The following is a 23,419-nucleotide window of genomic DNA, read 5'->3' as shown; positions in this document are numbered from 1 at the left end:
ACAGAGAGAGAAGTGGAACCCAGAGCTGCTGTCTGCCTGGGGCCCAGGTGAGCATGCACAGAGGTGGATGAGCCTCAACCCCAGTGCCCTGGGCCTCCTCATACCCTACCCCTAGAAGCCAGGACACCCCTGCATGCCCCCCTCCTGGGTGGATACCTGAGCAAAGAGAGGCCAAAGGGGCTGATCTGGACCGGGGAACAGAAGCCCCGAGAGGGTCTGCATCCCGGGCTCAGGCAGGAGCGGATGCTCTGGGCACCTGCTCCGTGCTGGGCGGCTTGAAGTTCACTGCACTGCTGGCCCTGGAGGCTGCCAGCTTTCAACCCTGGAGCCTGTGCGGGGCCCTCCGATCCCACCTCCACAAGGCTGCAGCCTCCACACTGTTGAGGGGAAGGGTGTCCACAGCCCAGATTGTCCAGGCTCTCTGTGATCCCCAGAGGGTTAAGTCACCCACCGAGCATTGACAAGGGTGCCCTGTGCTCCTGATATCCCGGTGCTCACTCTGGGCTCTGGGTCCATGGTCTTGTGGGGTCTCTCCTGAGGGTTGTTTAACCTTCACACTGAGGCCACCAGGTTCCCTGGCAAGACGTGGGACTCAGAGGAGCAACTGCCTCTTGGCAGGTAGCACAGCGGCGGGCCGGGCCAGGCCGTGTGTCTCTCCACTTTGCTCAGACGGCCGTAGTCACACGTCCCTCCTGAGCCCCTGCACGGTGAGAACTTCATCCTGGCTCAGGTCACATAGATGAAGCTGGTCTACTGGGGCCACCCCGCCTTCTCCCCTGGACCACACCCACTCCAGCCCTTGTGGGGGAGAGTCCTCTCTTCGTCTTTCCTCCAGCCCTCCCTCCCCTCCCCCTGCCTAGTCCCTCAGCCCCACCCCTTGAGGCTCCAGCCCCCTTTCTGATGAGAGGCCATTCAGTTCTCTCCTGTGTTCCTCAGTCATAGCCTCACTCCTCACCCTCACAGCACGGACATGGTAGAGCAGACACCGCCCTGAGCGAGGTGAATGGCTGTGCTCCACATTTCAGAGTGGTTCACTGTGCCCCTGCAATCAGGAACACACACGGAAAGTGGCTGTGACAGCGTGTGGCCCGTAACAAGAGCCCTAAGTGTTAGCACTCATTTACCTGTGACTGTTGCTGAGGGGTGCGTGTTTGCAGGCACACCTGGAAAAGAGGGGGGCAGCCCACTCAGGGGGTACTCCGTCTCACCTGAGTCTCCCTGAGGGCTCTGACTGGCCCAGCACTGTGCAGTGTTGACGGCGGGCACTCTTGGGCAGCCTTTGGGGCCACCTACCTCCTTGGCTATTTGCCTTCAGATCAGTTTGTCCCTTTCAGCCTGGTAATGGGCCAGGGGTGTCCAGACCTGGGCACACTCCTGCCCTGGCCCAGCACCCTCAGCCTGGCATGCAGAGCTGCTCAGGGGCCAGCAGATGGACTCACACCCAGGGGCAGGGCGGCCAAAGCAAATCCAGGGTGCCCAGTCACACTGGGATTTCAGATGAAGAACAAATAGTATTCCTTCTGGGGACATGTTTGTACCAAGAGGTTACTCCTCAGTTACAAGACTGGGGTAATCCTAGGCTGGGGAGTGGGCAGCCCTGCACTGGGCCTGTTCTGGGGGCCCAGCCGCCTTGAACTCATACATCATCCGCTGTGTTACACATCCTCACAGACTTGTGAGGTGGGTACTTCCAAGGAAGAGGCTGAGGCCTGGAGATAGGCAAAGCTGCCCCAAGACCCCAGCTGCCAGGGGCAGAAACACAGGAGGATACTGGAGTCATCACTGCTCCCACCACCCAGGGGACCACAGCAGATGTGGAGGGGACAGTGAGTGTGGGATGCAGATGACTCTCAGCTCTGCCACACCAGCTGGCAGGGCACATCCCCTCTCTAGGGCAATTTCTCCAGTGGAAAAGGACACGTCCTGCTCATATTTTAGGACTTGTAATTCCAGATGGACTTGCTGGAAAGAAAACATCTTGCTTAGATAATAATAAATGAGCAGGTACACATATGAGTGTGATAAAACCCAGCATGCCCACTGGATGTGGAGTTCTCTGCCAGCACAAGTGTGGGTGGGGATGGGGGTGGTGGTTCTCCCAAAGAGGATGGACCAGAATTACAGGGGGTCCGAGACTGGATAGAGTCAGGCAGAGCTGAAGGGAATTGAGTCACCGTGGGCAGGGTATGAAGGCACCCTCCTCGGACCAGGACCCTGACACAGATGGGGTCTGCTCCCTGGGGTGCTGCTGAACCCAGGTGCAATGGGGGCATGGGTGTGGGTGCTTATGGGTGTTTCCCTGTCTCCTTCTCCAAGGGCCTTTGGAGGAGGTCTGTATTCTCCTCCAGCAGGAGCCATTTATAAGGTAGCTTAGTGTCTCCCTGAGATCCCACACTTTCCAGCATGTTTAAAAGGGCCGCTCCTGAACATGTCCCCAACTGTCTCCCACCTCCCTCACTCTTACCCTTGGGAGCACTGGGGAGTGAGATGTCCTCCTCCCAGAACTTGTTGGCTACCTCGTCAGACTGTTTATTTTCTTGCTGTGCTTCACGTCTCTTACTGATGTGCATCTTTGTTTACTGTCTGGCTCCTTGCATTCTGGGGCTGCGCCAGCCGTCTCCCTGCTGAGTCAGAGTTGGGCTGGGCCCCTGTTGTTGGGGGGGGGGGTGGGCACAAGTGAAGTGAGGCCAGCCCTTCCTTAGTCCCTGAAATTAAGCACCTATGTGCCTAGGAACTGTTCTAGGCCCCAAAGTAGTGAAGAAAGCAAACAAAATCTTTGCCTGCAGCCTTTAGTTTCTGGTGCCAGGTGGAGGTTGGGGGCGCCTGTGGAGAAAGACAAAAATCAAGTGAAAAAGTACAAGATGCAGGACATTGGACAGTGATAAGAATTATGGAGAGAACCATAGCAAGGGGCCTCTGGAGAGCAGTAGGCTTCTCCAACACCTCTCCCATCTGCGCTGAACAGCCCCTTGTCTCACAGTGGCTCAGTTTCCTCCTCTGTGAAATGGGTAGCATTGCAGTAACCTCTCCCTCACCAGTGATGAACATGGTGGAGGCAAGCACAGATGCTGTTCCTGCTCAGCGATCACCTATTCCATTTTCCCTGCAACTGCTAGAGTTTAAAAGACACTCAAACACCATTTTTTTCTTCTCTCTCTCTCTCTATATATATATTATTTGGCTGCACTGAACCTTAGTTATGATGTGTAAACCCTTACTTGCAGCATGTGGGATCCAGTTCCCCAACTGGGGATCAAATCTGGGCCCCCTGCATTGGGAGTGTGGAGTCAGCCAGTGGACCACCAGAGAGGTCCCATCAATTTTTAAAAGAGTGTTTGGTTTTGATTTGAATCAGAACTTTTGTGATTATGAAAAATCTAGTCAGTGCTGCCTCACCCCTACTCCTACCACCCCCCCACCCCCCTGCCCCAACCTTACCATTGTGGGCAAAAAATCAATCAGGTGATCTAAGAAAGAAATGGAAATTTTTATTCAATCCAAATTTGGGGATTATAAGCCAAGAATAGCATCTCAGAAAGCTCCAAGGACTGTTTTGCCATTAGAAGTTAAGTCACAGCTATACAAGTTTCTTGAGACAGAGGACAGGAGTGTTATCCACAGTTTACACAATTCAAATCTAAGCTCATCATGGCCCCTCACAATATCAAGAAACTGTTCAGTTGCTAAGTTGTGTCCAACTCTTTGCAACCGAATGGACTGCAGCTTTCCAGGCTTCCCTGTCCTTCACCATCTTACAGAGTTTGCTCAAACTCATATCCTCTGTTGTCCCCTTCTCCTGCCCTCAATCTTTCCCAGCATCAAGGTCTTTTCTGATGAGTCAGCTCTTCCCATCAGGGGGCCAAAGTATTGGAGCTTCAGCTTCCAAGGAGCATCAGCCCTTCCGCTGAATATTCAGGGTTGATTTCCTTTAGGATTGACTGGTTTGATCTCCTTGCAGTCCAAGGGAGTCTCAAGACTCTTCTCCAGCACCACAGTTCAAAAGTACCAATTCTTTGGTGCTCAGCTTTCATTATGGTACAACTTTCACATTGGTACATAACTACTGGAAAAACCACAGCTTTGACTATACGGACCATTGTTGGCGAAGAAGTTCAGGAAGTGACCTTATCTTTTAAGCAGCTGTGCTGGATTCCAGGAGGCGATTCTGCCGACGGGGGTGGTTTGGCAGATGCATAAATGCAGATCAGATGCACAGCGAGGAGAGAGGCAGGTAAAGGGCAGAGAAATTTTTCGTGTTTAAATTTTCCTTGTCTTCCATGAAGCGTGAATTTTATTTCACACCATCTTCAACAATTGGGATGAAGGGTCACGCGTTTCTTGGATTGGGAGGTGGAGGCCTGGGTCCGGGGATGGGACGCGCAAACTCCACCGGTGTCGTGAGCCTCCCGACCGCAGGAGGCAGCAGCGAGCGAGGCGGATACAGTGTATCCAAAGCGGCGGTGGATACGCTGTAACGAGCCCGGCGGGGAGGATACAATGTAACCCGGGCGGCGGTGGTCAGGTGAGCGGCGGGAGGGGAGCAGGCGGGGTTCTGGGTGGCGGGGACTCGGACGCTCGGGCCGCCGCGCCCCGGAGCCCGGGGAGCCTCTCTCTCGAAGCGGACACCGGGGCACAGGGGGAGAGAAACCCGGCCGAGGCCCAGGCCCTGGCGCAAAGCAGGATTCAAACTCCCGGGCGATCACCTGGGGGCAGAGGGGCTTGGGGACCTCAGCTGCCCCCATCCCGCTCTGTCAGGGTCTAGCTAGGAAGGCTGCCCCCGGGCACGCTGTCACCCCTTCCAGCTGTCACCGCGCGCGTCTGTGGGATGCGAGAGGCCGGAGGGGACCCCACGGCTGTGCCACCGTGTGCTGGGGCTGGATCACTCTGAGCCTGTTTCCTCATCTCTGAAACGGACAGGCCTGGTGGAAGACACCTGGCCCTGTGCGGAGCCACTTAGCGAGGGTCCCCAGAGTGTATGTTGCTGTTGTTGTTGTGGGTGAAGGTGGGGGAGGCCCTTTTGGGGTGGCGTCACCCAGAGGCGGGGGTGGACGCTGCCAAGCTTCAGTGGCAAGCAATCCTTAAAGGGACAGTAGCGGCCCTGCTCCCGGTGGGGTCCTGGAGGCCTCCTGATGGGCGTGAGCAGCTAGGGTGCACCTTCACCCTGTCCCCTCTGGGGCGAAGTTTAGGGGCCTCTGGTGTGAGCCGGGTGATGACAGGACCTCTGGTGGCTGTGTCACAAGCAGAACAGGCGAGGCTGGTTCAGGCACATCTGAGCTTCAGCCCTGTGTTCCTCGGGGCCTGAGAGATACTGGGCTTTGTTCTCAGGGTCCTCTAATTGCAAAGTGGTGGGCTCCTCACCCTGACCCCAGTGAGAGGAGGTCTCTGGAGAAGGGGAGACAGTGGACTAGTGGGTTTCCTGCATGCTGGTTGCTCAAGTGTCCGCCTTCCGGCCTGCACCTCTCTGAGGTCAGGCCTGAATTTGGGGTGCAGAGCTCTCCGTGGGGTGAACCTGGTGGGGTGGTGAGGGTTGCTATCACTCTCCTCTAAGCCAGTTGCTGTGCACTTTGTTTGCTGGGCCCCTGTGTTAGGACCCCTTCTGGCTGCTCCTGGCACCCCCTTCTCCCTGGGAAATGGGGTTCTTTTAACTTTGGCTGGAGAGGAACTGAGGCTGAGAGAGGTCAGGTTACCCCAGTCACTCACTCACCCGTGGCCTCTCTGCCTGGCCTACCCATCAGGAGCTTAATGAGAGATGCGATTTCCAGGAGGGCTTGTATCCCGGAGAAGGGCAGCTGAGCAGTGTTCCTGCCTTTGAGCTCCTCAGGCCATATTTTATTTTCTTTCTGACTAAGGCCTAAGAACCTGTGCATTTTATATATTTTTAAAAATTGAAATGTAGTTGATTTACAAAGTTGTGTTAGCTTCTGGTGTACAGCTGAGTGCTTCTGTTACAGATATAGATATCTTTTTCATGTTCTTGTCCATTATGGTTTATTACAGGATGTGGAATATATTTCCCTGTGTTATACAGTAAGATCTTGTTTATACATCCTTTATATAATAGTTTGCATCTGTTAACCCCATAACCCCAATCCAAACCCCACCCCCAACCACTTGGCAACCTCAAGTCTGTTCTCTACATCTGTGTGTCTGTTTCTGTTTTGCAGATAGGTTCACTTGTGTCATATTTTAGATTCCACATTTAAGTGATATCATATGGTATCTGTCTTTCGGACTTAGGGTGGTAATCTCTAGTTGCATCCATGTTGCTGCAAATGGCATTATTTCATTCTTATGGCTAATATTCCATTGTGTATATCTGTACCACACCTTTATGCACGCATTTGTTGATGGACAGTTAAGTTCTTTCCATGTGTTGGCTATTGTGAATACTGCTGCGATGGATGCTGGGTGCATGTATCTTTTTGAATTACAGTTTTCTCCAGGTGTATGCCCAGAAGTGGCATTGCACGATCATATTGCAAGTCTATTTCTAGTTTTTTTTTCAGGAATGTCATCCTGTTCTCTATAATGCCTCTGGCCATATTGTAAAATGCTGGGAGGTTTCTGAGGAGAGACCCATGGGGGTGGCTCCTGACCCTCTGGTCTTTTGGGGCTGGACTGATTAGCATGGGATGTCACTGCCATGCACCTGTGCTTCGTCTCCACCCCTCCCCTGCCCCCACTCCAGGAGGCAGGCATTCTCCCTTATTTATGTGCAAGAAAATGCTCATGACCAGGAGAGGCAGCCTTGTATCAGGCCTGTCTGATTCTTAGTAGTTACGATGATGACCATAATGTGCACCTGATATTTATTTCTGGCCAAGGGACTCAGAACTTTGTATTGACTCGTTTAGATTGTAACTCTATACAGTGGATACTATTCTTGTCCCTGTTTGAAACATGACAACTCAAAAGCACAGAAAGGCTTAGGCATTTGCCCAAGGTCACACAGCTGGAGCTGGTAGAGTGTGGATTTGAGTAGGGCCATTTTGCCTGCTGATCACAGTCTGTTGGGGGTGATTAGTATGGATCTGTTTTGGCTGCAAGAGACAGAAATCCTCCTCCTGATAACAGTAGTTTAAACAGAAGTTTATTTGTGTCTCAGTTGAATGAAGCCTGGGGGTGAGCAGCCCAGGGATTCCTCACCACTTGGGAAGAAGGGGCTGGTGAGTACGGAGACAGCTGGGTCTCCCCTGCATTCTGGAGGCTTTCTTGGGTGCTGTGGTTCCTGTCATCTGGGGAGGCGCTGGGCATCAGAGCCGAACACAGTGTGTGAGCTTCCCAGAGACCTCAGGTTATAAGGGAGACAGGGCTTTGGGCTCATGGCACCATGTCCTGCCCTGCTGTGACCAACAGGTAGCCGGTCTGCAGGTGCCAGTTCTACCCATTCAGAACTTCCAACCCCCATCCTTCCAGAGGCCAGAGAGGCAGACAGGTTCCACAGAGGTTGTGGGGGTCCCCGCCCAGGTGCAGGGCAGCACTAGGGGTGGAGGGTGGCCTCGGGCCATCGCCGCTGGCTCAGTTTTCCTTTCAGTGTGTGTGTGGGCACATAGGAATCATAGGATTGCCTTTTATAATTACAGATTATTTTAGACTGCAACCAGGTGTCAGCAGAGCATAGCCAACATCCATGTCCTTCCTACAAAGTTTTGAAAACATCGTTCAACTGAACTCATTTTGTCTTTGAAGCAGAAAGAAGCTAAGGAATGTGGGTCAGCTAGTTAAGTGTGGGCCTCTGTCTCAGGAGCCACCAGCCCTGTGTGTCTGTGGTTTGCTGAGCTCCCAGCTGTGAGCTCGGCGCTTGCTGCCTGTGTCCCTGGGCCCCGAGGTGTGGGGCCAGCCGTGGGCTCAGGCCACTTGGTGGTCATACAGCATTCAGGAGGCCTCTCCACAGGGCAGTGTTAAGGTGGGTCCTGCCCTGGGCCACACTGCAGGTGGCAGGGCAGGCCTGAGCCCTGGCATCAGCACTGAGCCTTCTGCTGGCAGGGCTGTCTGGATGCTCTGACATGAAAGGAGCACCCTGGGTCCTGGGCGAGAGGGAGGCATTGAGTGTTGGCTGGCCAGGCGATGTGAGTGGGACCAAAGGGGCTCCATGCTGGAAGTCTGGCTGGGCACCCCCCAAGCCCTTCCTGCCCCATCGGTGACTTAGGCATCACTGTTCTCACTGAGGGGCCAGCCATGGGGGCTGGATGAGGGGGCTGAGATGGCTTGGGGAGGGACTGAGGGGAGAGGCCATGGTGTGGGGATATTTGGCCTGGACCCTCCAGGGGAAGTGAGAGGTGCCAGGTCTCCCCTCTGATACCTCAGGCACTGGAAAAGGGAAGGGGACCCCAGTGAACCTGGGTGCTGGACGCTCACTTCTGCTCTGCCCGGCTGTCCACAGGTGGGGTGCTATGGAATATGACGAGAAGCTCGCCCGGTTCCGGCAGGTCCATCTCAACCCCTTCAACAAGCAGCAGCATGAGCAGGGGGCTGGCGAGGAGGCCCTGGACATTACTTCTCAAGGTGGATGCAGGGCGTGGGGTTGTATAGGTGGTCTGCCCTGCTCACGCCAGCCCCCATCTTTTTAGATGGTTCCTCCCTGGGGGCATGCAGGCGGCTTCTTCACAGTTTAGACTGCTTCCCCCTGGTCCATCCTCAGGAGAATGAACACGCCCCTGGGTGGGGATGTGTCACTATCTTGTCTGCCATGTCCCAGGGGCCACACACAGCAGGCGCTCTCTTGGAGAACACTTAGGCCTCGAACTCAGAGCCGAGACCTGCAGGGTGAGAGGTCAGCAGGATGTGAGCCCTGAGACTGCAGACCGAGCCCAAGGGGTGCCCGAGTCCACACAGGGGCTCCCATGCTCTGGTGTGTAGCCCTCCAGAGGTCCTTCTCCAGTCCAGAAATGCACACACAAGCTGTGAGCCTTAGAAACTGGCGTTTCTGTAACCCCTGGTTTTGCACGGCTCCTGTCGGCACAAGGACACAGGGTCCTCTGCAGGTGCACACAGGGCTCACGCCAGAGCAGAGCCCTGCTTCCCTGGGCATCTCTGTGGGCTCCCTGTTCCCCGAGGGCCCTGCAGCCCCCTCCTGGGGTGGCGGGCCGACTCCTCTTTCTGCCACCCTTCCCACCTGCCCCGCTGCAGCGCGCCTGCCCGAGCTGCCTCCCGGGGAGCCAGAGTTCCGCTGCCCAGAGCGTGTGATGGATCTTGGCTTGTCTGAGGATCACTTCGCTCGCCCCGTGGTAAGGTTCAGGGTCTGTGGGTGGACGAGGTGACCCTTCCCTTCAGAGTGTGAGGAGCTGGCCACATCCATCTCAGCCAGGCCTCCTAGGCCTGGAGTCTGAGGCCTGCATAACACCCGGATCTCACCCTATGCCTGTGTGCCGGCCTGTGGGAATGGGTTGGATGTGGTGTTTGGGAGCCTGGGCTCTGTCCTCCTGGGCAGCCATTCTCTCCCCTCCACACAGGATCCTACAAAGCAGATGTGGGGGTTGATTCTATGTGGGGACCTGGGGAATCCTGTCGTCTGTTGGGGGGTGAAGGCAAGGGTGGCCCCTGCCCACCACCAATTGCTCAGCTAGGCAGGGCCACTCCTGTCTGAGCTAGGTTTTGTTCCATGAAAACTTTGTGGGTTGTGTGTGTGTGTGTGTGTGTGTTTTTAATTAAAGGGCTCTAATAATTCCTTTAAAGTTTCAAAGTCTTTGCAAACTATCTCCAGCTGTTGTTTGAGAGAGATGTTATGGTAACATTCAAATAGGACTTTAAGATTCGCCTGAGTCCCCAGTTCTCTTTTGCTGGTCATGTGGCCTTTAACTTTACATTCTGCTGGTACATACACTCCTCTCAGTTATGTGTTTGAACCCTTATTTTGCACTCCTGCAGGCAGTGACACCCCTTTTTTGGGGTCTCAGCCCCCAGCTCTGAGACCTGGCCTGTCTCCTTGCCCAAGTTTAGGGCTTTGCTGGACCCGAGCCCAGGTCAGCCTGTGAGGTGCTGGGCCTGAGGGCAGGTGGCAGCCAAGGGTGTCTCTGAGCTTGGTGATTGAACCAGGGGCTACTTCCTCTCCTTCTTGACAGACAAGTGTCATTTCCCCTGCTTTCATCCAAGAGGAAGTTGTGTAGAAGCAAGCGAGATAGCATAGCCAGAAAAGCAACTGGATTTCTAAAAGAGGGAAGTTCTGTTTTGAAGAACACCGTGAGTTAGGTCTCCAGAGGCCCATGGGTGGACAGGTCCAGAGAGTGGGCAGGTGGTGTGGGCTGGGGCCTGCCTCTGCTGCTGATGGTCCTGGGCCTTGAGCAAGTCTTTGGGCCATTGGAGCTCAAGATGGGTGGGGAGATCTGTTCTGGGCCCAACGACACACAATCTGACTATCATCGTCCCCAAACTGCCCCCCACCATGTGAGCAGGGCCTGTTCCTGGCCTCTGATGTCCAGCAGCTTCGGCAGGCGATCCAGGAGTGCAAGCAGGTCATCCTGGAGCTGCCAGAACACTCGGAGAAGCAGAAGGATGCCGTGGTGAGGCTCATCCACCTCCGGCTGAAGCTACAGGAGCTGAAGGTGGGTGCCGGCCCACCCCCAACAGCAACCAGAGCTGAACTGGAGGCTGGGGGAGTGATGGGCCCTCAGCCCAGCTCTGATCCCCGGGCCCATCTGGCAGCTACTGACATTGGAGACCGCAGGTCCCCCTTGTCTGTTGCTCTGCTCTTCCCTGGCAAGTCCAGGACTGCCTCCACCAACCTGGGTCTGCTCTCAGCCAGCAGAAACAAAGCAGGGAGGGCAGTGAGTGCCCCTCAGTACTGCTCATGTACCCTTGGCCCTAGTGTGACCCTGGAGCAGCACCTAGGTACAGAGGTGGTCTGTAATCTCAGTGGACCAGGCCTGACCAGGCACCCTGTTCTATTGTAAAGGGAGGGGTCTGTGGTAACCTCTGCTATGCGTAGTGCCTGGGAGATGCAGTCAAGGGGCTCATGTGCCCAGAAGGAGCTGTGACCCCTCCCTGGTCTCCTCCCTAGGACCCCAATGAGGATGAGCCCAACATTCGAGTCCTTCTTGAGCACCGCTTCTACAAGGAGAAGAGCAAGAGTGTGAAGCAGACGTGTGACAAGTGTAACACAGTCATCTGGGGCCTCATTCAGACCTGGTACACCTGCACAGGTGGGCGGAGACCAGACTGCCCTTCTGGGCTGGCAGTCTAGGTCTCCGGGGAGAGGGGTTCTCTATCGTGTCCTCAGTATTTGCAGAACCCTGCAGTGTGTGGTGGGTGTAGCAAGAGTTGAGAGACCCAGGTGTCTGCCTTCCCTGGGCTCAAGTCCACTGGCCACATGTGACTCTTCAAATTTAAATTATGGAACATAGATAACTAGCTCCTCAGCTGTACTGTGCACGTTCCAAGTACACAGTAGCCATGCAAGGTTGGTGGCCACCCCACTGGACATTGTAGAGACACATCACTGTATTGGAGGTGCTGCTCTGGATGAGAAATCAAATGAGTCAATGATACGGTGTGTTAGAAATAGTGAAGAAGACTAGGGGAGGAACAAGCATCAGGGAGTGGGTTGCTGCTATTTTAGGGTGAAATGAAAAGGCTTCATGTGACATTTAATAAAAAAAACTTGGAGGTTGGGGGCAAACCAGGAGCATATCTGGGAAGGAACATTTCTGCAGGGGAGCTGTCTGTGCAAAGGCCTGTGGTCAGTGTGTGTCCAGTGTATTTGATGAGGAGCAGAGAGCAGCGTGGCATAGAGGTGCTTCAGAGGTGGCAGGGGGCTTTTCTCTAAGTGCACTGGGGCCATGTGGGTGGATATACTTAGGTTTTAACTCCAGCTGCTGAACTGAGTGTGGCATGGGGGAGGGAAAATGATGGCCTTCTGACCAGGGTGAGACTCTGACAATCAGATGAGAAGGGCCAAGTGCAGCTGTAGCTGAAGGACTGGACATGGGTGTAAGAGAGGAGTCGGGATGACTTCCCAGTTTGTAGTCTCAGGAGGTTGAAAGACAGAGTCTCTGAAATCCGAGATGGGAAGCTGGGGTGGATTTGGGTAGGAAGAGCCAGGTTTTACTTAGATTGCTTGGCCTTGATCCCTTTGGGTATCCCAGTGGGCATGGCTGGTAGGCCCCTGAACTTTTGAGTCTGAAATCGGGGGAAAGGTGTGCACGTACCTTCAGGGCAAGGCTTGGGGTGGGGACATTTGGGGACCTGCAGTGACGCCTGCAGAGGCTCTTGGGTTGATCTGGGAAGTGGAGTGGAGCCCCCTGGGTGTCCCAGAAGCTGAAGATCAGCCTGGGCTGCAGAGTGGCCCCCCTCCTAAGAGGCATGCTGTTGGGCCCCCATCCCAGGGTGTTATTACCGCTGTCACAGCAAGTGTTTGAACCTCATCTCCAAGCCCTGTGTGCGGTCCAAAGTCAGCCACCAGGCTGAGTATGAGCTGAACATCTGCCCTGAGGCAGGGCTGGACAGCCAGGATTACCGCTGTGCTGAGTGCAGAGCACCCATCTCTCTGCGTGAGTGCACCCGGGGTTGGGGGTGGGAGTGGGGCAGGGCTCAGGGCTGAGGGGAGCTGTTCTGGGCAGGGTGCCCTGCCGTCAGCTGCGTGAGTAAACGGGAGGAATGTGCAGTTGAGCTCCTCTCCTTGGGAAGCCCCAAAGGACTGCTTCTGGCGCCTTTTCGTGCCCTGCCCAAGCCGACTAAGGTTCCCCTAGGAGTCCCTGCAGGGCTGGGCTACAGACAGTCTCCCTCCTGTGACCGCATCGTCACAGAAAACCCACCCCATGGGAAGACCACGCTACACTCATGCTGTATGTCAGGCCTTCTTCCTAGAAACATACTGAGGTTGACTCAAGGGATTCCCCATCTACTGTCCCATTTTACTGATGAGAAATGGGAAGTGGGGCGATGTAGAAGAGGACGAGTGAGGGGCGGGCTGTGGTGGGGAGCCCTTGTTGCAGCTGGGGGAGGGGACCTCTCAGGTCTCCCTGACTTTGGAACATCTCCTCCGCAGGGGGCGTGCCCAGCGAGGCCCGGCAGTGCGACTACACTGGCCAGTACTACTGCAGCCACTGCCACTGGAACGATCTGGCTGTCATCCCAGCGCGTGTGGTGCACAACTGGGACTTCGAGCCGCGCAAGGTGCGGAGAGAGAGAGAGCGGGAGCGAGGGGTGCAGCCCTGGGTATTGGGCGGGGCGTGGTGTGGCCGGGGGCGTGGCCGAGCGCTGGGGGCAATGGAGGGTGGCTGCGGGGGCGGGTCAGGGCACAGGCTGCGTGGGGCGGGGCCTCAGTGGGGCAGAGTGGGGCGGGGCCGAGACAGGGCGGTGCTGCTGGGGAGCGCAGAGGTGCCAGCTTTCCACCCCTCCCGCCCAGGTGTCCCGGGGCAGCATGCGCTACCTGGCGCTGATGATGTCGAGGCCAGTGCTCCGGCTCCGGGAGATTAATCCTCTGCTGTTCAACTACGTGGAGGAGCTGGTAGAGATCCGCGTAAGACAGGGGAGGGGCAGGCGTGGGGCAACCCTGCTCCCGCTTCGCAGCTGTCTGAGAGGAGAGATGCCACCTGCGTCGCTGGGTGCCCCCCTCTCCTATTGTCCTTTAAGTTAAAGTCGCTAGAGCAACTGTCCAGTCACAGTACGAAATAGGATGCTAGGCTCAGAGGTAGTTTGAAATTTTCTAGTAGCCACAGTAGAAAAATGAGGTGAAGTTCATCTCAGTGGTGTCTTTTGTTTCGTGCGCATTATTGAGATACATCGCGTGGCTTTTCTGTCTTGCATTAGTCTGCGTCCCAGTGTGTATTGTCAAGTGCAGCCTCACATTGGCCCAGCCACATCTGGTTGGTGTTCTGAGGAGCTGTGTGTGACCGGGGGTCCTCTCTTTGGCACTCAGCAGAGGGCGGGGTGGGGTGTGCCTCGGGCCTGTGCGGAGAGGAATGGGACTTGTTGAGGAGGAGCTGAGGCACAGGGCTGCTGGGCTGAGGAGGGGATCTGGGTTCAAATGGGCAGTCTGGATGCGACCTCAGGTGCTCCTGAGGTGTGTATGCACATGTGGAGTGGGGCGGGGAGCAACTATGCATGAAGGAAGCTTAGGGTCCTGCCTGGCAGGGAAGCTGTGGCTTGACCTTGAGCTCGGCTGGAATGCACTTATGGTCCTCTACTGACCCAGAGTTTAAAGTGACAAAGCTTCCCACAAAGCCAGCCCTGCCCCACCCGCTCTGGCCACGCAGACATGCCCAGCACAGCCCCTGCTCTGGCCAGAGATGCCCACTTGCCCCTCTTGTCCACAGAAGCTGCGCCAGGATATCTTGCTCATGAAGCCATATTTCATCACCTGCAGGGAGGCCATGGCAGCGCGCCTGCTCTTGCAGGTCAGTCCACCCACCCCCGGAGTAGAGGAGGGGTGGGATGGGGAAGGGGTCCTCCAGGAGGGCAGGAAACAGACCAGGATCGTGAGGGGAAGGCTTGATACCGTGCGTGTGCTGTGCTGTCAGCAGAGGGTCTCCACACTGTCCCAGGGAACACCAGGGCTACCCACAAAAGCGCTCACCGCTTCCGTCAGTACGAGAAGCACTGAGAGAGTGGGCCGCCCTGCAGCCTTCATGGGACCCTCCACGGAATGGACCCAGGGAGGGCTGACCACGGAACGCTTTGAGGCTCACCTGCTTACTTGTTTGCAAGCACTCACTGGGTGCCTGCTGTGTGCCGACGGTGTTCTGGGTCCTGGGGAGCAGCGAGCCGGGCGGGCGGGACTGGCCCTCACCTAGGAGTGCACTGTCCGGGTTGGGCCGACGGGAAGAGTAGGAAGCAGTGCATTGGGTGGTGAGATGTGTGGACAAGATAAAGCCGGGAAGACGGCTCTGGGCAGGCGAGGGCCCCAGCCTGGTGGCTCCGGGTTCACATGGCTGCCTGCGCCTGCAGCTCCAGGACCGGCAGCACTTTGTGGAGAACGATGAGATGTACTCGGTGCAGGACCTGCTGGACACGCACACGGGCCGGCTGGGCTGCTCGCTGGCTGAGACCCACACGCTGTTTGCCAAGCACATCAAACTGGACTGTGAGGTGGGCCCCCACAAGCCAGGTGGGGAGGCGGGAGGGCGGCTTGGGAGGATGTGCCCCCCAACCCGGGAGTGGGCACTGACCTCCTCGCCTTGCCTGCAGCGGTGCCAGGCCAAGGGCTTTGTGTGTGAGCTCTGCCGGGAGGGTGACGTGCTATTCCCCTTCGACAGCCACACGTCCGTGTGCGCCGACTGCTCTGCTGTCTTCCACAGGTCTGTGTGAGCGACTGCCTCCGTAGACGGTAGATGACAGGCGTGGGAGAGACAGGTGCTGGGAGTGTCGGGTGGGGAGAGGCTGGGGCTTGACCTTTGCTACCTGGTTTCAAATCCTTGTGCCTGGATCCTGAGGTGTGAATTTAGACTCTGATGTGCGAGACTCAGCTGTAGTTCCACTGGGGAGAAGCCCCCAGGGCCTGGGGAAGGTGCGCAGCCCAGGTCCCCATGTCCAGCTCCTTCCTTTCTTCCTGGGACTTTGGTTTACTGAGGCTGAAGCTTCCTAAGCTCTCTAGTTTTTATGATTTTTTTTTTCAAACATCCCTAGGCCACAAGAAATACCCAACAGTTTTATTTATTAAGTACTTAGGTTCAACAATGGAAGCATTTATGTCCTAAAGACTTGTGGGTGTTTGGAAGAATGATACACAGAAGTGGGAAGAAGATATTTGAACTCTTTAAGTACACTTACCAGTAGGCTTATGCCTATGGAGCCCACACGGCTTGTCACACTAGGCTCAGATGGGACCCCACCATCCTGTTTCTGTCCACATTGGATTTTCCTGGCACTTGCTGTTTCTCAGAGTGACCCGCAACCTCATAGGTCAGCAGAGCTGGACTGCGGTCTCAGTGAGGACTGTAGCAGAGAGTGTTGTTGAAACTCTGAGCTCCTTTGAGCTGGCAGTTTGTGTGGTATCCTGTCAAATGTTGCTGTGCCCCCTTCAAAAATTTAAGCTGCTATGGGGACCGTGTGCACCTCCATAGAGCCCTTGGTGGGGGGGCGGGGGGTGCTTTACACGGTAGTGGGAACAGGTCAGGGAGGGGAGTCACTAAGAGGGTCAGAGTGTACCAGGTGATAGGTGTGGCCCCTTGGGGTGTCTGTATGGAGGAATGGGATACAGGCCTGGCCAGCATACCTGGGTGAGACTGCTGCAGGCTCCTGTCTGTTCAAGGAGTATTGTGAAGACTCAGGGTTACAATTCTACTTGTGGAGCCCCCTCTTCACGGCCATTCCTGTCTCCCCCAGGGACTGCTACTACGACAATTCCACCACGTGCCCTAGGTGTGCGCGCCTCACCCTGCGGAAGCAGTCGCTCTTCCGGGAGCCTGGTCCAGACCTAGACGCCTGAGCAATGGAAGCTCTTCTAGGCCTGTCTGTCCTGCTGGTCGTTGCCACAGTGAAGGTGTTTCCTGTACTCTGGAGACCTAGAGTCCGGCCCCTGGACCCCCCTACTGCTGAGCCAGCACCACCAGGACCATCGTCCCCTGGCGTGTGTTGGGGCTTGGGGCGGCTGTTTTTTGGGTGGGCTGCTGTGAGGACCAGGACGTGCACCCTTCCTTCACTGCAGAGCTTTGAGGGTCAGGTGGGGGGAGCATCCCTCACCTCCCCTTTGGTCAAGAGCCCCCCCACCCTACCCTGCCCACCTTGGGACCAAGGCTGCTGGGCCCTGGCTACCCCGGAAATCCTGGAAGCCTTCCGGGGAGTGCTGACAAGACTGAGGATGCAGTCTTAGCCTGACTTTTACCTGTGGTGGATGGTATGGGTTCTACTTGGAGGCCCCTCCCACAGCTCCTTGCCTCTTTGAGGTCCCCTGGTTGCCCCTGGCTGGGGCTGTGTTCATCATTATCTCCTGAGGGCCCTGCCCCCACCCCCAGGTTCTCTCTCTGGGGCCTCCGCCGGCAGGACCATTCCAGGGGCTACTGGCTGCCGTGGAGATCTCACCTCCTAACCGCCCCTGCCTTGGCCCAGCCCAGCTCACTCTGGTGCTTCATCCAGCGAGGATGTGTGCTTCCAGGTATCCGGCAGGACCGTGCCCCTGGCAGGTCAAGGATAGGTGAGAGGGCTAGGGGACAGGAGACCTGGACTGAGTGTGCCTATGGAGGGCTCCGAATCACTCGGAGACCCCCCAACCAGGGCCTTCTGTTTGGGGAACTGAGATCAGGCACTAGAAATACTTGCTCGGGGGAGCACCAGGCAGGACTCATGGGGTGTGGGAGGTCCTGCCATCAGTGGGCAGAGGGAGCCAGGCATGGAGGACTGACCCAGTGGGGAAGATGCATTTGTGGGGACCATCCAGGGGAAGGCTGCCCTGGCCTTGCTGGCCTTCTCCTTGCCCTGGACTGTGCTTGGCTGTTGACATCTGGGGCTGACACACACATGTGGCGGCTGGTGGGCAGGAGGCAGTCACCTGGACATCCATCACCTTTTACTGGGAAGCGCAAGGAGAGGCTTGGCCAACAGGGAGGCCAGCTGAGCCAATGTGGGGGGTGGGTAAGGACAGTGCCAACCCCTCCTTGCCCCTCTGCACCCTAGGGAAGCCCTGCCCAGGGGCTTTAGGCCACCCTCTGACTGTGCTGGGCTATTCAGCATGTCACTGTGGGGGATTGGTTCACATGGGGCCACCCTGCTTCCCATTCTTGGGTCTAGGGGGTTAAAGGCTAAGTGCCCTCTTCCTACACCTCCAATCTGTACATCTCACCGCAGCATCGCATTTCTGTCCCAGGGATCCTGGCTTCTCCCAAATGGACTGTGTAATTAGCACTGTGTTATTCCAGTTGCAGTCACTGTGTCCATAAGAAATGTCAGTAGCCATTTGTTGGGCAAGGTTGGCTCTTTTTTTTAAACTTCCTCCCACATCATGTCGTCTTCTCATCCCCCTTCTGGGTGACAGATTCTTGAAACAGAATCATGTGTAGGTCTTTCTGAGACCAACAGTAGCCAGAACCCACTGAGGAACCAGTTAGCATGGGCAGGCCTCCCAGGAGAGCTGTGGGCTGGGCGCTGGGGACGGGGAGGGGTTTGCTGCAGGGTTACTCAGAGCCCACAGGCCCCCTCCCACATGGTCAAGTGTAAACTGGGCACCTGACCTTGGCATCAGTGTGCTGACACCTCTAGGCTGTGCTAAAGCACACCCTCTGGGGTTGTTTGGGTTCCAGGAAGTGCTGGGCCCAGCCTGGCTCTGTAACAGAACTTACGTCTTCTCTCCTGAGTCCTCCCAGAGGGAAGACTGTCATGTTAACTCAATGTAAGCAGTGCCGGTCCCAGGTCTAGCTCCCAGAAGCCCCTCTGGTCTTCAAGTTTGACTCACTGAAAGGGCCCTTGGAGCTCAGGAGAACCCAAAAGCCCCTCCCAAATGACATTCAAACCTGTGTGTATGTACATTTCTCTCTGGTTTTGAGGATGATCTCAAAGAAACATCAGGGGTGTGCTACACAAGGCCGGGGGTGGGGGAAGGGTGTGTGTGGGCTGTCTGTGGGCCCACGCTGGTGCCTCCACTTCAAACAACTAAAGCCACACTTTGGTATCAGAGGGAGCATGCAGTCTCCACCCACCCACTTCAGGTATGAGGATGAGTTTTTCTTAAACTTTAAATTTTAACAGCTGTAGGTTTACAGAAGTGCTGCAAACACATTCCCAGGTACCCATCTCCTGGATTCCGTGAATGTTAACATTTTCCCCATTTGCCTGACTCTTTCTCCACACACCTTCTTTTGAACCATCTGGTGGAAGTTGCAGATGATGCCCCTTTGCCTCTAAGTGCTCCTGTGTTACCCCAGCAAGGACATGCCTCCCACAACTACGGTGTGGTCACTGACATCAGGATGCTCACATGGATGCTGACCATAAAGCCTACAGCAAGCTGTGTTCAGATTCAGTCACTTAGTTGCCATGTCATTTTAGCCTTTAATCTGGAAGGGTTCAGGACTCTGACACAGAAAATCACAGATAAATTATTCTGAAGACTTTCCTTCAGTGAGGGTTTTTCCGACTGGACTTGGGCTTTGCCCTTTTGGTGGGAATTCCACAGAAGTGACACTGGGTCCAGTTTGTCATCTGTCCTACTCAAAATGCTCTGGTCCACTGGTCTGTCAGCTGACTGACATCTTCCTGGCACTCTTTAGGCACTTTCTTACTTTCTAGCACAAGAAAGTGTTCTAGGCTTAGTTAGTAATTGCCCCAGTCCCAGCCCTGACACCAGTCATTTCTCTGAGGAGCCCTGGAACCTTCTGGTGGAGGGCGGACGTGATAGTTGGGTGTGCTCACTTCTGGGCTGATCACTGCCCATAGGTCCTTTCAGTAGTGTGGAAATAGTACTCCTTATCTATTTCTTTTCTGGTCTGTAAGCATTAAAAACCATGAGTTCACAGTGAAACTTCCAATTTCAAAACAACACGAGTCATTCTTTCCCTTTTTCATGTTTATTATTTCCTTGCTCGACAGTGAGTGAAAAAGCTGGCTCCCTTATCCAGAGTACACGTATTTGCTCAGTCCGACAGTGCATAGAAAGCACCTTTGGGACTGCTCACTTATGCTGGTGAGAAACAAGGCTACTCATGAGCCTTTAATATGTGTCTATAGCCTGAGGGCATACAGTCAAAAAGTACTTGCTTTTGCTTCTTCATTGTGGCTGTGCAGTTCCTGTGAAATATGGTTCTGTTCAGGTAGTCCACTGCTTTATTTTCCCATCCTTGTTTACTTTTGTTTGTGCAGTATATTAACATGGTCCCCAAAGTCAGAACTTCACAAAAGGTACAAAAGTTACATCTCATCCCACCCCTGGAACCAATCTCTTTAGTCTGATTTCTCCCACCTTTGTTTCTTACTGTACAAATGAGTACAATGTATGCATATTTTCTCACTTCCCTGTCTTCCTTCCACAAAAGGTAGCATACTTTACTCCTGATGTTGCTTTTTTTCTCTTAACAATATATCTTGGAAACCACTCCACATCAGTTGAGTTCTTCCTTGTTCTCTTATTATTGTAGTTATCATCACTTACAACTGTCTAACTCTCCATTGTGTGCAAGCGCCATTTCATATTTGACTTTTTACATCATGAGACTCTTCAGGCTATTTCCTAGGTTTTGCAGTTGCAAACAAGGCTGCAACAAAATTCATGCATCTGTATTTTCTTTTGTTGGAAATGTATCCTCCTAAAAGTGGGATTGTTAAATCAAAATAAATATATTTTGTATTAGTGCTTGATGCTCCTCTGTAAGGGATGTACAAGTTTGTGTTCCCACCAGCAGTGAACGAGGGTGCCTGTGACCCCACAGCCTAACCAGTGGTGTGTAGCCATACTTTTGATTATTGCTGATCTGAATAATGAGAAATGGTATGAGTGTTGTTTCATCTGCACTTCTCTTATGTTTGAAGAGCTAATTTACTTGCTTATGAATTATATCTTCTGTTTACTTTTCTATGGGGTTTTTGTATTTTCTTCTCAATCTTTAAGAGTTCTTCACATATCAGAGATATTAACCCATTATCTGTGAGAAATTTTCTTCCAGTGTGTTGTTTGCCTTTGACTCTGTAGTGTTTTATCCTCATGGAAAAGTTTTTATTACATTTTCATATCATCAAATTGATTAATCTTAAATTTCATCTGGACTTTGAGTTACAGAAGATCTTCCTGATCACCCATGGGGAAGAGGCATATATCCATGGGTTGTGTAGCACCTGTATTGTTTCAGCTTTTACATTCAAATCCCTCGTCTGTTTGTTTATTCCTGTGTATGCTGTGAGGTGTGAACTAACTAGCTTTTGCCAAATTTTATCTAGCTGTCCTGCACTATTAAAAAAAAACACACCTATCTGTATCTACTTCTGGACTCTCTATTGTATTCTACATGTTTGAGTACCTCTTTGATTCAATCACAGGTTTTATAGTGTGTTTCAATGTCTAGCAGGGCTGGTCTCCTCATTGTGTGTTTTAAATAACTCTTCCTGGATTTTCTTTCAGTCTTCTTAAAGCACATATTTAAGCACAGTTTCAGTAACAAGATGTGATGCTCTTTAGTGTCACAATGAACGTACCAGAAGCAGGGTTTTCAAGGATGTTAAACATCTGGAAGCCGAGACTTGGCCAGGTGTCACCCAGGAGGTTGCCCGTTGTGTCTGGTCTTCCTGCCATGGAGTGTGTTGTGTACCGAGGTTGCCTAGGAGAGCTGTTTGGAGCGCCGCTCCTTCTCACTGTACAGCTCCCTGTAGCAGCTTATTGCATCATTGATTGCTCTTGAAACTTGCAGTTTCCACGTGGCATCAGGGCTGTTACTGGTAAGGACCTGCAAGCCGGTCTCAAAATGTGAGAAGGCTGCTGACAGCTCCCGTGTGGTTAGTTGGCGCAGGGCAGGGGCAGCCTCTTCACCCTCCTCCTCCTCTCCTGCGGGCTCCTGCTCTAGCTGCATCAGCTCCTCATTTGAGAGACCCTCATCGTGGGACTGCAGCAGCTGGTCCACATCAGCTTCTCCCACCTCTCCAACAGCCACACTCTTGGCAAGGATCACAATATCTTGTTGAAGCTGTGCAATGCCATCTGTTTGGGAAGCACTCTGGAACTGAACACACTCAGGCCAAATCTTCTTCCACACACTGTTCATTGTTGCTGGTGTGAGCTCCCCCCAGGCTACTGCGATGTTGTCCACAGCGTCCACAATGCTGTAGTTTCTCCAGAACTCCCTGATCTCTGCTGTATCCTCCCCATCTGTTGCTTCTAGGATGTGCTCAAAAGTCCTTCTTAGGTAATGAGCTCTGAAGGCAGAGGCTACACCTTGACCCATGGGCTGGATCGAGTCAGCTGTGCTGTCATGAAGATATTCCACTCTTACATTATCAGACAGATCACTCAGATTGACTGGGTGGCATGGTGCCTTGTCTAAGATGAGCAGGGCTTTGTTGGTCAGGTTGTTTTGGGCACAGTATTTCTCAATGGCAGGGCAAAAAAAGTACGTGAACCATTCATGAAAGATGCTCCTGGTTGCCCAGGCCTTTCTGCTTGAGCGCCAAATCACGGGCAGATTGGGCTTGGAGTACCCCTTCAGAGCCTTGGGGTTTTCTGAGTGGTACACCAATAGGGGTTTCAACTTGAAGTCCCCAGCTGCGTTGCCACCAAGAAGCAGCATCAAGCGATCTTTGGATGATTTAAATCCTGGCTCAGCTCTCTCTTCTACAGAAAGAAATGTTCTTTCAGGCATTCTTTTCCAATAAAGACCTGTCTCATCCACATTAAAAACTTGCTGGGGGGTGTACTCACCTTCCTGAATGATGCTCTTCAGTATTTCTGGATATTCATCCTCCTTGGCAGGAGCTGAGATGTTCATCTTGAAGTGGGGCAAACAGTGGCGTTCCTTGAATCTCACAAACCACCCTTTACTTGCAGTAAACTTTTCTGTTTGAGAGCTTTCACCTTGCTCACGCTGTAAGTCATCAAACAAACTCTTGGCCTTCTTCTGAATAATGGTGACACTCAGGGGCACGTTTCGCTGGCTCTGGTCTTCGAGCCACACACGCAACAACCGCTCCATGGTCTCCATGACTGCACTTCGGTAACGAGTCAACCGGGAGGCTCTCAAAGGAGTGGCTATTTGTGAACTCGCTTTGATTTTGTCTTTATTATCTCTGATGGTCGCCACTGTAGAGACAGCAAGGCCTAAGGCCTTTGCGATCTGGCTGAGCTTCTCACCCACTTCAAACCGTCTTAACACTTCTAACTTCACGTCGAGGGTGATTGCTTTCCGTTCCCTTTTGGCACTCCGGATGACTGCGGCGTTTAGGGACCTTTTCCCAGGCATCTTTGCCGCCGGTATGTACTAACCACAGCAGTCTCAGGGCGAGAAAGCCTATGGTTACTCCACGCCCCCTCGCAGAATTTGGGGAAGAGAAAGGGGGGCTTCCCGGAGGCGCAGGATGACGACACGGGGGATGTGACCGGGTCAGCACAGGCCGGCCCACGACACAGCCCAGGACAGGGCCGGTTCCTTCTGGGTTCCAGGGAGTCGATCAGAGCGGCCAAATCCCTGGACAGCAGGACTGGGTTTCCGTGATGCAGAAAACAAAACTCCGTGAGGGGCGGTAATACCGCACAGCACACGCCGCCCGGGGGTCTTCGGTTCCTTAGTAACCGGTTCCCAGCGCTGTACCTGGACCACAAGGAGCCGGCGGACAGGGCGGGGCGGTGTACGCCGCTTCCCAAGGAGGACTCCTGATTTAAAGTAAGTCTAAAGGCTGTCTCCTCAGCACCTCGCCCGCGTCTGCCACCGTAGTGCAGGTGGCGCTAACGTTCAGGTCCGAGTCAGGCCGGACAGCAGACACCTGAGGCGAGGTCCCCACATAAGCGCCTTGGCCTCACCGCGCATGCGCGAGATCCCGAGGTACGCTGGAGGTGTGGTGCCCTATGACCTACTCG

General features: G+C 54.2%; 2 protein-coding genes across 3 annotated transcripts; one reads left to right on the top strand and one right to left on the bottom strand.

Annotated features, from left to right (window-relative positions):
• Positions 1 to 4,413: 4,413 nt before the first annotated feature.
• On the top strand, positions 4,414 to 20,220 carry DEF8 (differentially expressed in FDCP 8 homolog). 2 transcript variants are annotated; one of them, XM_043435453.1, is made up of 12 exons: positions 4,414 to 4,522; positions 8,384 to 8,505; positions 9,130 to 9,227; positions 10,392 to 10,541; positions 10,997 to 11,138; positions 12,321 to 12,485; positions 12,983 to 13,110; positions 13,343 to 13,456; positions 14,253 to 14,333; positions 14,884 to 15,024; positions 15,124 to 15,233; positions 16,261 to 20,220. In XM_043435453.1, the coding sequence occupies exons 2-12, from the start codon at positions 8,394 to 8,396 to the stop codon at positions 16,361 to 16,363; spliced, it is 1,344 nt and encodes a 447-aa protein (XP_043291388.1). In that variant the 5' UTR covers positions 4,414 to 4,522; positions 8,384 to 8,393; the 3' UTR covers positions 16,364 to 20,220. The 2 variants fall into 2 exon arrangements, with proteins under 2 accessions (XP_043291388.1, XP_043291389.1); XM_043435454.1 differs by lacking the exon at positions 4,414 to 4,522 and adding an exon at positions 4,633 to 4,973.
• On the bottom strand, positions 19,418 to 23,407 carry LOC122420358 (CENPB DNA-binding domain-containing protein 1). Its single transcript, XM_043435452.1, has 2 exons — positions 22,268 to 23,407; positions 19,418 to 22,180 (listed from the first exon to the last, which is right to left on the bottom strand). The coding sequence occupies exons 1-2, from the start codon at positions 22,803 to 22,805 to the stop codon at positions 21,174 to 21,176; spliced, it is 1,545 nt and encodes a 514-aa protein (XP_043291387.1). The 5' UTR covers positions 22,806 to 23,407; the 3' UTR covers positions 19,418 to 21,173.
• Between the last annotated feature and the right edge of the window lie 12 nt (positions 23,408 to 23,419).

This window comes from Cervus canadensis, chromosome 18, assembly GCF_019320065.1.
Source record: "Cervus canadensis isolate Bull #8, Minnesota chromosome 18, ASM1932006v1, whole genome shotgun sequence".
Classification (NCBI taxonomy): Eukaryota; Metazoa; Chordata; class Mammalia; order Artiodactyla; family Cervidae; genus Cervus; species Cervus canadensis.
Note: the sequence above shows the minus strand (reverse complement) of the source record. Positions and strands in the feature narration are given on the sequence as shown.